The 16,307-nt window shown below is 40.1% G+C and overlaps 2 protein-coding genes across 2 annotated transcripts in view; both read left to right on the top strand.

Annotated features, from left to right (window-relative positions):
• The window catches only part of LOC140997596 (butyrophilin-like protein 1), a 104,503-nt gene that overhangs the window by 62,672 nt on the left and 25,524 nt on the right, over window positions 1–16,307 (top strand). The window lies entirely within an intron of this gene.
• LOC140997853 (butyrophilin-like protein 8) overlaps window positions 1–16,307 on the top strand; it is a 59,675-nt gene that overhangs the window by 25,564 nt on the left and 17,804 nt on the right. Inside the window, exons 2-6 of the mRNA XM_073467909.1 lie at window positions 9,085–9,411; window positions 9,664–9,699; window positions 13,912–14,190; window positions 14,331–14,420; window positions 15,712–15,786. Coding sequence (XP_073324010.1) covers window positions 9,085–9,411; window positions 9,664–9,699; window positions 13,912–14,190; window positions 14,331–14,420; window positions 15,712–15,786 — 807 coding nt within the window. The remainder of the gene's footprint in view (window positions 1–9,084; window positions 9,412–9,663; window positions 9,700–13,911; window positions 14,191–14,330; window positions 14,421–15,711; window positions 15,787–16,307) is intronic.

Here is a 16,307-nt window from a genome sequence, read left to right as displayed (position 1 = left end):
AGAGAAATGTAATCCAGAGGTCATTGGATGGCTGGTTGGTGGAATCGTTATAGGAGCTGTACTTCTTGCTGCAGTTCTTGCTGCAGTTGTTGCTGTGCTTGTAGCTACAAAGAGCATCACAGTAACCTGTAATCAACGTAAGTTAATGTCATGTATCGTATCAATATATATCAACACATCATGTGCAGACATCAACATTACAGATACATTGTGTGATACAATCATGTCCAGACAGTTTGTTTCTGTCTCCTCAGATTTGAACCCTTCTGCTTATTTACATGAGGCCTCTGGTTCTAATACTGACTGATGACATGAAAAGAAAATGAAATACACTCATGAATCATTGCCTAACACTATTGATTAAGCTCCATCAGACAGACCTCTGAATGTCACTCACTCATATTTTTCGTGCCTTATGGCAACTCTGAGGGGAAACACTAAGTTTTGTACTCTCTGGTGGGACACCTTTTAATCATGATGTTACGATGGTAAACAGCTCAGTAGTCGATGACCATCAGCCAGCGATGGATGATGGCCCATTGGCCCAACACTGTTGTTGGCCTGAATACATCAGGCTGTAACCCTTAAAGGAGTTTCTACACTCTGAGAAATATCTTTACCAAATATCTTTAGCTAGGGCTGGACGATAAATCAATATTATTGATTAATTTGAGTTTGTGGTTTAGAAAGACCTTTAACAATGAAAAGTGGTTTCCTCTTCATCTTCCTCCGCCGCCGCTCCCCCTGGACTCCTGTAGTTCATAGTGGCCTCCGCCCGCATTTACTTCCCACAGAGAGACAAACACACCAACATGGCAGCAAGCAAAGAGTTTGTTCCCAAAAAAAGGCACAGTCTCGTCAGTAGTTGGGAACTAGTTTGGTTGTGCGGTGTCAGACCTCGAACAAACCCCGGTCTGCTGCAAAGTTTGTTTAAAGGCTGTTGCAACTAAAGGAAGCAGCACGACCAATTTGTTTCAGCATGTCAAACAGAAGCATGCAGCAGATCTGGACAAATGTTCATTATGAGATGCACAAGACCTCAGCAGCCCACAAACACCCGCTAAAAAACAGCCAACATTAGTGAAATCATTTTCTCATCGTGTCCCGTAAGACAAGAAAGGGGCCCAGTGGACAGCTTTTACAGATGCAGTCATGTTGCATATGGTGCCGATATATTCAGTGGAAAAGCCGGGGTTCATCCACGTGCTGAAACCTGTACGAATGTACACGTGAAAAGATGGCTAGAGAGCTGGAGTCGTTTTACTCCACTGCAGTAGACCTGTGGTGGAGGAGGCACTGTGAGGATCACATTCTTTGATTTCTCCAGTGCTTTCACCACCATTCAACCTCTGCTACTGGGTGAGAAGCTGCAGGTGATGGGTGTTTACGACGCATGGATCTCCTGGATTACTGACTACCTGACAGGCAGGCCACAGTTTGTCCGTCTGGGCAGTGTCCTGTCTGATGTGGTGGTCAGTGATACAGGAGCTCCACAGGGAACTGTGCTTTCTCCCTTCCTCTTCACCTTATACACCACTGACTTTCAGTACAACTCTGAGTCGTGTTACCTGCAGATTTTTTCTGACGACTCAGCTGTAGTCGGGTGTGTAAGAGAGGGAGAGGAGGGGGAGCACAGGACACTGGTGGACAACTTTGTTGAGTGGTCCGAACAGAATCACCTGAGGCTGAATGTCGTCAAGACCAGAGAGATGGTGATTGACTTCAGGAGGAAGAAGATGCCTTCACAGCCACTACGGATCAGGGGGGAGGTGGTGGAAGAGGTGGACGACTACAAGTACCTGGGAGTGGTGATCGACAACAGACTGGACTGGAAAACTAATACCGATATTTCCTGAGGAAGCTGAGAGCCTTCAACATGTGCAGCAAGATGTTGGAGATCTTCTACCAGTCTGTTGTTGCCGGCGCCATTTTCTTTGCTGCTGTGTGTTGGGGCAGTAACATCAGAGCCAGCGACACTAACAGACTTGATAAAATCATCAAGAAGGCTGGCTCTGTACTCGGTCTCAGGCTGGACTCTTTTGAGACAGTGGTGGAGAGGAGAATGCTGAAGAAACTTTTATCCATCATGGACAATGATCAGCACCCTCTCCACCACACAGTAGACAGACAGCGGAGTACCTTCTCTCACAGGCTGCTTCAGCTCCGCTGTCGAAGGGACAGATACAGGAAATCTTTCCTGCCACATGCCAACACATTTTACAACAACAGCTAAAACTCTGGTCATAACATACAGTCTCTGTATGAAAATGTTGTGTGTAATGCTGCTGCTACACTTTAACTTCCCAGCTTGGGATCAATAAAGTATATCTATCTATCTATGGTCCAGCCGAACCATGCAGCCCTACATGAGTTTGACGGTGCATTTTATCAACTAGGCTCTGCGAAGTTTCTGCCTCTTAATGTGTTAAATGAAAGTTATGTTTATCAATCCCTGTTGTTGTAATGGAATGCAATCTGACATGTTCCATTTATGTTTACAAAAGCGTTTTATCAAAAAGGGTTAGGGACACATTTCTTTTCAAGAGGAGGCACTTTTATGTATTTTTTAAGTGAGTCTGAAGGTGTTTGTTTACAATGGCAGGGCCGGTTTGTTTACAATAAAAGCATTAAAATAAAAGCAATACTTTGAATAATGTCATGAGAATATTTTTACACGTCTGTCTGTTAAGGATGGAGTTGAGTTCAGGAGGTGGTTAGCTTAGCTTAGCATAAAGACTGGAAGCAAGAGGATATGGTCAGATGTAAAAAAAATAAAAAAAATAAAAAATGCCTACAGTACGAGCACCAGGCTAACTGTTTCACTATGTCGACAGTTTTTATGCTTTCGCTAAGCTAATGGCTTTATAACTCCAGCTCCATACTTAACACACAGACATGATTATAATTCAGAGTCTCAATTTGGAGATTTGTTGTGAAGAGCTGTAAAGTGATCCTTTACAGAAGGTTTTGGAGAGCAGAGAGGACGAGGACAGGATGTTTAATCTTTGTCTACGTGGACTGATGACTATGGATGTTTATTTAATTCTTTAAATTATATATTTGATGTAGATTAAAACATCAGTTTGATGCAAAGCTTTGCTGCAGTTTGCTTATTTCATCTGGTTTATGTTTCCAGATAGTAAACCTTCAACTAGGTGTATCTGTTCTTACTAAATCAATAAACTACAGAGTGATCATTCCCTTTAACAGCTCAGTAATCAAGTAATACGAGTTTATGTTTATGGCTGAAATTAGTAGATTAAGTTATCACTGAACTGACTTTAAATTAAATCAACCATCATATTTATAACACATGAATTTATCAAGTCAAACATTCTGTGGTTTCTATCAGTGCTGTCAGCATCCTCCTGTAATCCCACTCACATTTAAGTTCTGGTTATTATTGGATTATATCTGACATTTTAATGCTCAAATGTATCTTATCATTAATATTCACTATGTAAACCTGCCTACACTGTATACACAGGCTTAATAAGCATTGCCAGTGCTACTATCAGTATGTGGTTGTTTAACTTCCTGACCACCAGAGGGCGCTCCAACATCACCAGTAAACACCTGGAATTACCAACAGGTGATACTTTCTTCATAGGTAATAATTGAGCTGAGGCACTGAGGAGCCCGTTGATGAGGAGGGAGGCATCTTTGAGCTTTTTAGATATTTTCATGTTGGAGGTTAATGTTAACACACTGAATGTGAGAATTTGATTCAGAAAACTTTATTGTTCATCAGATGTGACAAAAGCATTCAAGTTTAAAGTTAAGGAACCCAGAAACAATCCCATTTGTGGGAGCAGATGGGCCGGACACTGAATGTTGTTAGCTGTGTAGCTACCCATCTATTAGGATAGCATGAAGTTAGCTACCAGCTAATATCACTCAAAACCCACGTTCAGTTTCTCCCTTCTCTGACAGCAGAGAGGCTCGCAGCACTCTGCCAGAATAAAACTACAGACACAGAGCCCGAGACGAGCAGGGCGAGAAACACTCACGTTAGTCACCACATTTATAAAACAGCTTTTAAAAAATAAAACATAGACATCAGAATAGTAATTTAAGCATTTGATTAGTGTTGATTTTTTTACTGTTCAAATTATATTTGATGCACAACATTTATTCCAACAGTCCTGGTTGCTATGGAGACCTCAGAGGGCAAATGGTGGCAGAAAAACTCAAACTGAGCAGTTTTCATGGATGTGGAACCGTCAGCTGTGACTCACAGCCGTGTTTGCTCACAGTGAGCATTGGTCTTCATTGGATGTTCATCATTATTCTGTTTCATTGTTAAATATGAGACAGTTATTTCACGGGTTTAGGTTTTATGTTTGGTGGTTGAGTTCAGAGTAACATTCAACTTTAAAACTCACTGAAACTATTCAGACCAACATTTCATCGTTTGAAAACGGACTTTTAAAAGATGAAACAAACATTCAAATCTTTTGTTGGCCGCCAAAATCTGTTCTGTGTGATATAAAAGTTGATTCAATGTAATATCCTCTTGTGTTTTCTGCAGGTCCTCGCCGGCAGGGAAACGATTATGAAGCTGCTCCACAGAAGGCTCCTAACTCACCTCTTTGAGAACGTTACATCTATTGTTGAGGTGTACGTGTGTGTCAGTGGCAGCTGGTGACGGCAAAAAAAAGAGCTTTGTGAAACTTGGATCAGTTGTTGGTCAGACTGACAGAGTGGTTTAGAAAAATACACATCACCATTTAAGGCAGCTCATTAACACCACAGCGCAGTGTTTTCCATCGGTTGACAATTTACTTATTGTTGTTGTAGTGAGACAACAGAGGTCAGTGATAAATCAATCAAAGAGTGATGATCAATGAGTAACTTTCTTTGGTCCACAACGTGCGGTCCTTGTACAGTTGACGCTGGCTATTGTAGTGTCTGAGTGTTTCTTATACCTCCTGAGCTCTGAGTGGCAGGACAGAATGGGACAGGACCAGATGCTTCCCTTTAAGTATATGTGGGAAGGGGACAAGGTAGAGGTCTCATGTCCAGGAGAACAACATATTAGTCCTGTAGTGTGCGTCAGAGAATAGCTAAAGGAAGGGGCCCACACTTAGGACTGACCAGTTCAGAGGTTCAAGATTGATTCAATGTATACATTTTCATCTAAGTATAGAGAGACTAGCAGGTCAACTTCAGATAGCATCAATATAGTCACACACACACCTCCACGTACACATATTCCCTGGAGAGAGAGGTGTTATGCAGACCTATTCTTTTCCCACAGGATAGAGGGGCCCTCAGTGTCCCAAAAGTAAACAATTAGAGGAAACAGGCGGGCATGAGCAAATGAACTCTAAAAAGGACCTGCACACTAGAGAACGGGGGTGATTTTGGTTGATCTCCTAAGACTGAGGGTCAGAGAGGAGTTCTGATAGAGCAGAGGGCAAAGCATTTTGGGCATCACTTTGCCGAGATTTGAGAATACCAGGGAGTGGCCACACTCTGGTTCGGACGCTGGCTTGAGATCTGTTTCAATAAAGATTGCTCTGTCAAATCCACCCAGCCTTGCCTCCGTAGAATCTTTTATCAACATACTACACGCCGACACCTTTTGAGGACGACAGCCCATACACTTCACTATCCTACCATCCTGGCGGGGGGTGGTCGGGTCGGTTGTCATTGGCTGTAGGATCTTAAATTCTGCCCAGGCTCGGTTGGCTCGCCATCAACTTAAAGAACCTGACTTGCTGTCAGTGACGTCCAGAATTATTCATGGATCACTCAACTCTCAGGCGGCTTTTTTAATTCCTTTAACTTTGGATGGATGGATAAACTTTATTGTCTATACTACACAGACCTACATTTGTACTACACAGACCTACATTTGTACTACACAGAACTACATTAACACTACAGAACTACATTAGTACTACACAGAACTACATTAACACTACAGAACTACATTAACACCACACAGAACTAAATTAGTACTACACATAACTACATTAACACTACAGAACTACATTAGTACTACACATAACTACATTAACACTACAGAACTACATTAACACTACAGAACTACATTAATACTACACAGAACTACATTAGTACTACACATAACTACATTAGTACTACACATAACTACATTAACACTACAGAACTACATTAACACCACACAGAACTGCATTAGTACTACACAGAACTACATTAACACCACACAGAACTACATTAGTACTACACATAACTACATTAACACTACAGAACTACATTAACACCACACAGAACTGCATTAGTACTACACAGAACTACATTAACACCACACAGAACTACATAAATACTACACAGAACTACATTAACACTACACAGAACTACATTAACACTACACAGAACTACATAAATATCACACAGAACTACATTAATACCACACAGAACTACATTAATATCACACAGAACTACATTAATACCACACAGAACTACATTAACACTACACAGAACTACATAAATATCACACAGAACTACATTAATACTACACAGAACTACATTAATATCACACAGAACTACATTAATACTACACAGAACTACATTAATACCACACAGAACTATATTAGTACTACACAGAACTACATTAATACCACACAGAACTACATTAATATCACACAGAACTACATTAATACTACACAGAACTACATTAACACTACACAGAACTACATTAATACTACACAGAACTACATTAATACTACACAGAACTACATTAATACTACACAGAACTACATTAATATCACACAGAACTACATTAACACTACACAGAACTACATTAACACTACACAGAACTACATTAATACTACACAGAACTACATGAATACTACACAGAACTACACTAACACTACACAGAACTCCATTAATACTACACAGAACTCCATTAATACTACACAGAACTCCATTAATACTACACAGAACTACATTAATACTACACAGAACTACATTAACACTACACAGAACTCCATTAATACTACACAGAACTACATTAATACCACACAGAACTACATTAATACTACACAGAACTACATTAATACCACACAGAACTACATTAATACTACACAGAACTACACTAATACTACACAGAACTCCATTAATACTACACAGAACTACACTAACACTACACAGAACTCCATTAATACTACACAGAACTCCATTAATACTACACAGAACTACATTAACACTACACAGAACTCCATTAATACTACACAGAACTACACTAACACTACACAGAACTACATTAACACTACACAGAACTACATTAATACTACACAGAACTACATGAATACTACACAGAACAACATTAATACTACACAGAACTACATTAACACTACACAGAACTCCATTAATACCACACAGAACTACACTAACACTACACAGAACTACATTAATACCACACAGAACTACATAAACACGACACAGAACTACATTAATCTGTTAGTTACTTTCAACAAAATGTCCAAATAACGTTAATAGATCAGTGAAACAGTCTAGATCTTTAAATAAACGCATGTCCTTGGACTCAGGGATCAGCAGGCAGACACAGGATCACAGTCTGATTTATTATGAGACAGGAATAAATATTTTAAATTGTAGACTCAGTCAGTTTCTTGGTGAACCACACTTTGCATTAGTTTTAAAATAATGAGGTGACGTGTAGATGTAGTAATAATAACTACAGAGCTCACTGCACAGACAGTTTCTATAAGGAAACACCAGCTCCGCCTCAACGTGACGTCATGCAGCACGTCAGTTTGTGACCACGCCCAGTTACCTGCGCAGCACCGAATCACCTTCATTTAGAACAAGGAAGTTATCGGCTGGTAAACTTGTCAGCGTGCCGAGGCCTTCTCACGCATATTTACTGAATATTCACGTATTCACGGATGGATTAACGTTATACTGGACCTGGTGCTGTTCAGCTGCTGTCCGCTAGAACTTTATTTGGGGCGTTGGACTATAAATGTCTCTTTAACGACAGTTAGCGGCAGGTTGGCTTCTCGAGAAAACATGAAGAAGTGGTTCTGGTGTGAAGTTCGTCCTCTGCCTTCAGCTTCAACATGAGGACATCTCTGGATCTTTGTGTTTGTCTGCTGACTCTGTGTGTAACAACACTTGGACGAACCGGTAAGAAAGTTGATATTTACTAGTACGTCACGACCTGTAACTTCCACTGTAGCGTAGCATAACAGCTACATGTGTTATAGGAGGCACCACCGTGTGTCTGGTCGCTACGTTATTCATTATTTTAATTCTGCTTAATTCTCCACCGTGTTTTCTGTTTCGACTCACGAACTAATTCAATCACCTTTTGTTCTTTTCAACTTTAATCTTCCTTCTACTTAGTTTCACTTCCGTCTGACTGCGCTCCATCCAGCGCCCATGTTTATTTGCGATTCGTTCATATACTAGGCATTACGGTAACAACTGATTTCAAAATAAAAGCGAAGAAGGTGAGTTCACAGTCAACAGGTCAGTCTGTCAATAATGAACTAATCAATTAATAAACCAACAAATAAATAAAAAAATATAACAATCCGACAAAAAGCAAAATTAATTAATGTATAAAAGAAAAAACTAATAATTAATAAATAACTTCTGCCTGTAATTTAGATTTTAAAAATTGTGGCTTTGAATATGAACGATCAGTTATGTGAATAGTTAGTCAAACTTAGTAATAAAAGATACAGTTGGAAACATCAAGTGACAGACTGTCATTGAGAGTCTTCTCAGACCAATAAAATTAAGTGCCCTCTAAATTAAGTAGTGCAGCAGGTCAGAAGCAGCTCCAAACACATCAGAAAATATCTCTCTTCAAAGGTTCAAAACACAGTTTTCATATCCAGGTCATCCAGGTTTGATGATGTCATCACTGAAATAACACAAACTGATTTATCAAAGCTGTCTCCTGAGGGAGAATATTTCAGGAGGTGTGATGTGGAGGAAAACTTAAAGCCATAAATCATTTGGTTACTAACTACCATGATGTAAACTGGTGTTTCAGAGCAAATGTTTTCACCTGACGGCTCCGTTGAACATAATGATTACATTTACTTTATTTTTCAGGTCCAGGTGTCAAAGTGGTCATGAAAGAAGACAGTGATGCTGTTTTACCCTGTTTGATCAGCACCAAGGAGGACATCACAGGAGAGGTCTTTTTCTGGAAGAAAGATTTTCAGAAGGAGGTGTTCATGTATGATTCAGGCATTCATTACAATAACGGCTTCACAGGTCAAGATCAGCAGTTCAAAGGTCGAGTCTCACATTTTCAAGATCAACTGAAGAACGGCAACGCCTCCATAAAGATCCAGAATACAAAGATGGCCGACAGCGGGAACTACAGCTGCATTTTTCCACGTCTTCAGCCGAGACAAACATTCATCATTGAGCTTGTTGTTGGTGAGTGCTTTCATTAAACAGTTAATGTGCTGTATGACAGGCAGGCTTGGGGAGTCAGAGAGTACGTAGAACTTAAAACATGTTAGGATACAAAAACCCACTCAGTTGTCAGATGATAGTTTAAACATGCAGCTCCCTCATTAAATATGTGGCCTTTGATGCACTGAAAAATGAATCCATTAATAACATGTAACAAGTTCATAATCTCACCCATTCATTGTGCAAAAAATAATGTTCTCATTTATCTTTCAGAACGGCTCTTGAAAGACCGATCAGGAGAAATCCCAGGTGAGTGATGATGTCACTGATCTCTGCACCTGTCAGGTGTGCTACAACTCTCTGTGCCTCAGTATCACTCAAAGGTTTTGATACAGTGACTCCATGTAGACGTGTTGTTCTCACAGTGCAGCAGGTTGACATGAGCAGAGGGACAACCAGCAGCTGCAGGTTAACAGACATCATGTCAGCTGATCGCTTCAGTGAATCAGCTTTCATTTGGTTCTTTAGTCATAAAAGTCTCCACAATTATTTTATTAGATGTAACATCAGAAGCATTTTAACCTTCTGCTAAAAATGTGTCAGATTAATAACTGAGAACTTTCTGAATCCTCACTACAGACACACATGCATGATTATAATGTTACTGATCTCTACATCTGCAGTGTTTATCAGCTGTTGAGACACAAACACAAAGTTCAGTCTGATCTACTTGATGTTGTTCAGTCCAGCTGCTGTTGTGACTGTTAACATCAGACTGTAAATACACCATGATCCAATGTGCCTTTTTCTCCAAACCCAAAGATTTTCAGTTTACAATGACATAAAGTAGAAAGTGGTCATGTTTGGTCAGTGGTGATCAGCCTTTTCTGACAAAAAGTCAATTTAATTATTGAAAATAAACTTTTCTCTGATTAGATGAAACTATGGTCAAAACAAAGCTGATCTTCTGGTTACGTTCCTTGTAAAGAAGCAGAATGAGGTAGTCGCTGTCTTTCACATCTTATTACATGCAGACCTGCAGACTGTGCAGTCAGGGCAGGATTAGGTGAAGACATCAGCACTAATAACAATCGCCAGGCAGAAATGTTGGACTGCTTTCCTGATGTACTGCTGTTTCCTATTCCCCTGAGAGGAAGAGACGATCTCTTTGGCTAAGAAACGAGTTTGGTTTCGATGTTACTGTGTAACACACCAAAAGTTGGGAATTGGTCCTGTAGATGGCCTCAGCAGGCAGCTGCACCTCTACTGCAACGTCAGGCTTTTGGGGCAACTCCGACTGTAAAAGTTGAGTGAAGGCTACGGTTACTTTTCCCATTGGAGGAATTGAGTTGCTGCTATTAGATCTGTTTTGTTTCTAGAAACTCACGGGAAAAGTCTCCTCTGAAATCTCACGAGGTGATCACCTCAAAAGAGGCTAAAAATGCTGGTATGTAGTTAAAGAAATACTTCACTGCTTGAAAGATGACCCTTGTGTAAAACTGGGCTGTCTCTGCTGCAGAAAGATGGAAATTTAGTTTTTAAATTGTTGCTACATGACCAGAGGAAACAGAGACAGAGGGCACAAATACTGCCACTGATGGGTGAAGTACTGCAAGTTCTAGTTCGGAGTCCATTTTGAAGCAGGAAACAGTATGATGGCCGGCTGGTTGCAAACAACATACACCAATCAGGTATAACATTATGACCACCTGCCTAATATTGTGAAGGTTCCCCTTGTGCAGCCAAAACAGCTCTGACCTGTCAAGACATGGACTTCAGACCTCTGAGGGTGTCCTGTGGTGTCTGGCACCAGGGCGTTTTATAGTGGATCATCTGGGTCCTGTATGTTGGTGGGTGGTGCCTCCATGGATCAAACCTGCTCCAACACGTCTTACAGATGCTCGATCAAGGTCAAGGTCAAAGTAAACTTTATTATCCCACAAGTGGGAAATTCATGTGGTCCCCATTGCACATCCCATTGCTGTATACTGTTAAAATATTATACATTAAAAAGAAGAGAGAAACATAAAGCTGTTCCTGAGCAGTGTTTGCGGTGTGTCAGGGCACATTGTCCTGCTGGGGGGCCACTGCCATCGGGTAGTGTTGTTGTGATGAGGGGTGTACTTGGTCCACAACAGTGTTTGGATGGGTGGTGCGTGTCAAGTGGCATTCACATGAATGCCAGCACCCAAGGTTTCCCAGCAGAACATCACATTGTGATGAGATGATCAATGTTATTCACGTCACCTGTCACTGGTTTTAATGTAGTGACTGTTTAGATGTAACACAGTCATGGTCAACACTTTACATCCACTTGTAAAGAACATGTTCATCATGGCAGCCTTCAGCTCCAATGATTTCTACAGCTCTCGTGTTTCTGTGATGAATAAGTGGAACACAAACTACTTTGTCACTAAAAACATTCATGACGTTTGGTTCAATAATTAATTTATTGTAGGTCTTCTGAAAATGTGACCAAATCTGCTGGATCAAAAATATACATACAGTTATTCTAATATTTGTTTAAATGTTTCTTGGCCATTTTCCCCCTTAATCACATACTTTTGAGAGTCATCCACAAGCAGTGTTGGCGCATTACTGTAATCAGATTACATTTGTCTGTAACGCAGTAATGTACGGCATTACTGTTGATAACGTCAGTAATCACATTACAGTTACAAATCAAAAATGATCTCGTTACTTGCGCTTATTTACGGGAGGACGCACGTCACGTCACGTGACATGTAGACGTGACCATAGTGTGGACGTGACTCGAGCAGGAGCAGAAGATGAGTGAAAGACGAAGAAGACGAGGAAGGAGAGCAGAGGCGACAGAATGGAAACATCATCATTTGAGAGATCGAAATTTGGCCACTACTTCGAACTTGTAGAAAGAAAAGAAAAAAATTTGACTGTGAAATGTAAGCTGTGCCCGGGGCAGAAACAGCTATACAACAAAACCTCCAACCTGACCAAGCACCTGCAGCGGCAACATGCTAGCATGAAGCTAGTGGCTGCTAAAGATCAGACCGAGAGTGATGCTGAAGATGCTGCCGAGTCCGACACCAACAAATCAGGCTTGACTTTGAGCAAAAATTAGAAAAGATTCATGCTGATTTAGGCATCTTGTTTCATTTTATAGTGTTAATTGGCAATTAAGGTATGGTGCATCTCAGGTGATGACATGGAGTAATCCAAAAGTAATGTAACTAGTAGTGTAACTAATTACTTTAAGCAGCGTAAATAAAGTAAAGTAAGGCATTACTTTTTAAAAAAGTAACTAGTAATGTGTAATGGATTACTTTTTTTCAGTAACTTCCCCAACACTGTCCACAAGCTTCTGGCTGAATTTTAACCCCTCCTCTTGACAGAATCGGTGAAGTTCAACTAAATGTGTTGGCTTCCTGGCTCTGACTTGTTTCTTCAGTACAGTCCACATGTTCCTGAGTTATCCAGTCATTTACAACTTGTGATGTGTGTTTGGGATCATTGTCCTGTTGGATCACCCAACTGCACCTAAGAGCCAAATCTTCTGGTTGATGATTTTAGGTTTTCTAGAAGAATTTGGAGATGATCCTCCTTCTTCATTATTCCATTTACTTTCTTTAGAGCAGCAGATCCACTGACAGCAGAACAGCCTCACAGCAGAACACTACCAGCACCATGCTGGACAGTAGGTTTGGTGTTCTTAGGTTAAAGGCTTCACCGTCTCTCCTCCAAACATGTTGCTGCTCATTGTGGCCAAACAACTCTGCTTTGAAATGGCTCCAAGTGACTTTCCTGACTTTTTCAAATCAATAATGAGCTCTTTCAGATCAATACTGAGCTCTTTAGACTTTCCCATTGTAGTGTTTGTCACTGAGTCTAATGGCTGCATCAAACAAGTCCAGAAAAGTCACCAGCTGTTGTCAATCAGAATCACTCAGAAGAAGTTAAGATGCTACAAAGAACATTTGATTCAAACAACTTTCTATAATCACCACAACTGATTGTTCAAGTTACTGTATGTATATTTATGATCCAGCAGATTTGGTCACATTTTCAAGACCGATAATAAATTCAGTTTTGAACCAAACTTCATGAATGTTTTTAGTGACAAAGTAGTTTGTGTTCCACTTATTCATCACAGAAACATGAGAGCTGTAGAAATCATTGGAGCTGAAGGCTGCCATGATGAACATGTTCTTTACAAGTGGATGTAAAGTGTTGACCATGACTGTGTTACATCTAAACAGTCACTACAATATGTTTCTGAAAGCATTTTAGGCAGCAATGGGCAGAGTAGTGACAGACTCTTGGTTCATAGTTGAACCATCGGGTTCAGACAGTTTGATCAGAGTTTGGTGAGATGATCCTTCTGCTTCTCTCCTGTCTTCTCTCTTAAACACAGTGTTTCAGTCAGTGACGGGATAAAAGCAACATGATTACATCACTAGAGCCTTAGTTATACTTGATATCTCACAGTCCAGTAGTAAATGCTGTGCTGCCCTTAATAAGATTTTGTTTATATTGTGTTCACAGGTGCATCAAAGCCTGTCATCACCTCACTTTATGTCACAAAGGACTTGTCGCTGCTGCTGCAGTGTGAAGTTCAAGGAGCTTTTCCAAAACCTAAAGTCGAGTGGCAGGACAGCACTGGAAACATCCTTCCTGCTGAGGAGCCTCAGGTCTCAGAGAGAGGAGGTCGTTACTACGTTACCCTCAAGACAACTGTGACCAAGACAGGACACTACCGCTGTGTAGCCACACAGGAGGACATTAGCCATCAGATACATGCTGAGACCTATGAGAAGTTAAATGGTGAGATTTCTTTCCTGATGGTTTCGTCATCAACGAACTTTCATTGTTCACGTGTTATTAAATTTACATTTATTTTTTTTATGTACATGATATGCAGCAACATTTTGAGTTTTACATTAACTTCTTGTGATGTGTTTCAGACTTATCCATAGAAGTGTATCTGTGGAGGTTGGCAGCCATAGTCCTTGGTGTTGGTTTACTTCTGGTTGCTGCTGTAATGGGCCGTAGATGTAAGTTTATATCATGTATTACACCAACATATCCATCATGTGCAGACATCAACATTACAGATACATTGTGTGATACGATCACGTCCAGACAGTTTGTTTCTGTCTCCTCAGATTTGAACCCTCCTGTTTATTTACATGAGGCCTCTGGTTCTAATACTGACTGATTAAATTATAGTTTATCACTTAATTCACTTAACTTCCATCAGACAGACCTCTGAACATCACTCACTCATGTTCTTCGTATAGTTCACAAGTGAACATCTGAAAGTGGAGGCTCTACATCCTGAAGCTATGTATAAACTATGTCGTTTTGAGGAAGAAATTCAAACTCAGAATTTTAGTATTTATAATATTAATGAGTTAATAATACAAACACAGAAATATGTATTATTTCCATAAGTGAATAAAGAAGCTGCTCTCAGAGGAGAATAAGGTCCAAGAACACTGTTTGAAGCTACAAAGGTGGCAGGGTCCGCCACATATAAACAAAGTAAAACAGTATGAAATTGTTTATTCAGTCATGAAAACAAATCAGTCAATGAAGATCTTTCTCTTCTGATTAAAAGTCTTTCACAAAACTACAGAATGCTCCTTTAATCCAGTTTATCATTTAATGAATGATGCTTTGGATTAACTCTCAAAATGGTTTGGTAAAAGACATCTGACTGCAGAAACGGACTTAAAACAGACGCACTGGACTCGTTTTCCAGATCTGAAGCTTTAACACTTCTGGTTTGAATGTTGTAGGTCTGAATATGTCAGGCTGTAACCTTTAAAGGGACAGTTCAACACTTTAAGTCAAACCCTTACCAGTGTTAGACTCAGGAGGCAGTTAGCTTAGCTTAGCATAAAGACTGGAAGCAGAAGGAAACAGACTAAAGTTAGAAATACACCTTCAGCACCAGGCTAACTGTTTCACCCTGTTTATGGGTTTGATGCTAAAGCTCGGCTAATGGCTTCCTGATCCCATCAGACTCCATATTGATAATGAATGAATTGATTAAGTTATGAAGCCAAAGAGCTGAACATGTTCTGGTATCAGCTCTGTGACTCACAGCTGTTGGTGCTCATTATTAACACTCAGGTGTCAAAGTGCTTCATTTGGCAGCAGAGTGAGTTTGAATTGGATGTTTATAATAATCCTAATATGTAGTGATGAAGCTGAAATCATGACGTGTCATTAAATGTGAGACGGTGATCTAATGTTATGTTTGGTGGTCGACCTCAGTGAAACATTGAACATTGAGATTCTTCTGTAAAACAATGAAAGTAAAACTGATGTTTTTTACAGGTTATGGTCTGTGCAAAAAGCCTCCTGATGATGATGATGTAAAGAAGCCACGCAAGTCTCCTCTCAGCAATGTTGGTTCGTAACAAATTACATTTACTCCACTTTCAACAAATCCCTCAAAACAAACCTCTTCAAAACTTCTTACAATCACCAGAGAAGTTTGTTCTCCTCCTCCACTTTCTGATATGTTCCCTTTACTCACAGATTCATTTTCTTTTTTTGTTGTTTCCTTTGTTAAGTGACTTTAGTATCTAGAAAAGCACTATACGTTTAATGTATCATTATTATTATTTACATTACATATACTTGAGTCACTTTTTTGAATAAATTGTACTTTTCTGAGTAGTTTATTACAGAATACTTTTACTTGAGTAGATTGTCAGCTGGTCCCAGGTCTGCTGCTGCTCTGTTATCTACCACAGCCACGCCTCCACATGACATGAAGCAGGATAATGACTGAAGCTACAGCAGGAGTTTGGCTTTCTAATAACGCTAACCGCTAATATTCACAGACGCATTAACAACACACAGTACAATGAGCTGCAGAGCATCAGAGAACAGAGCTGACACTGAGCTGACAGAGAGCAGTAAGCATG

Source organism: Pagrus major, chromosome 6 (assembly GCF_040436345.1).
Source record: "Pagrus major chromosome 6, Pma_NU_1.0".
Lineage (NCBI taxonomy): Eukaryota > Metazoa > Chordata > Actinopteri > Spariformes > Sparidae > Pagrus > Pagrus major.
This window is presented reverse-complemented; position numbering and strand designations above follow the sequence as displayed.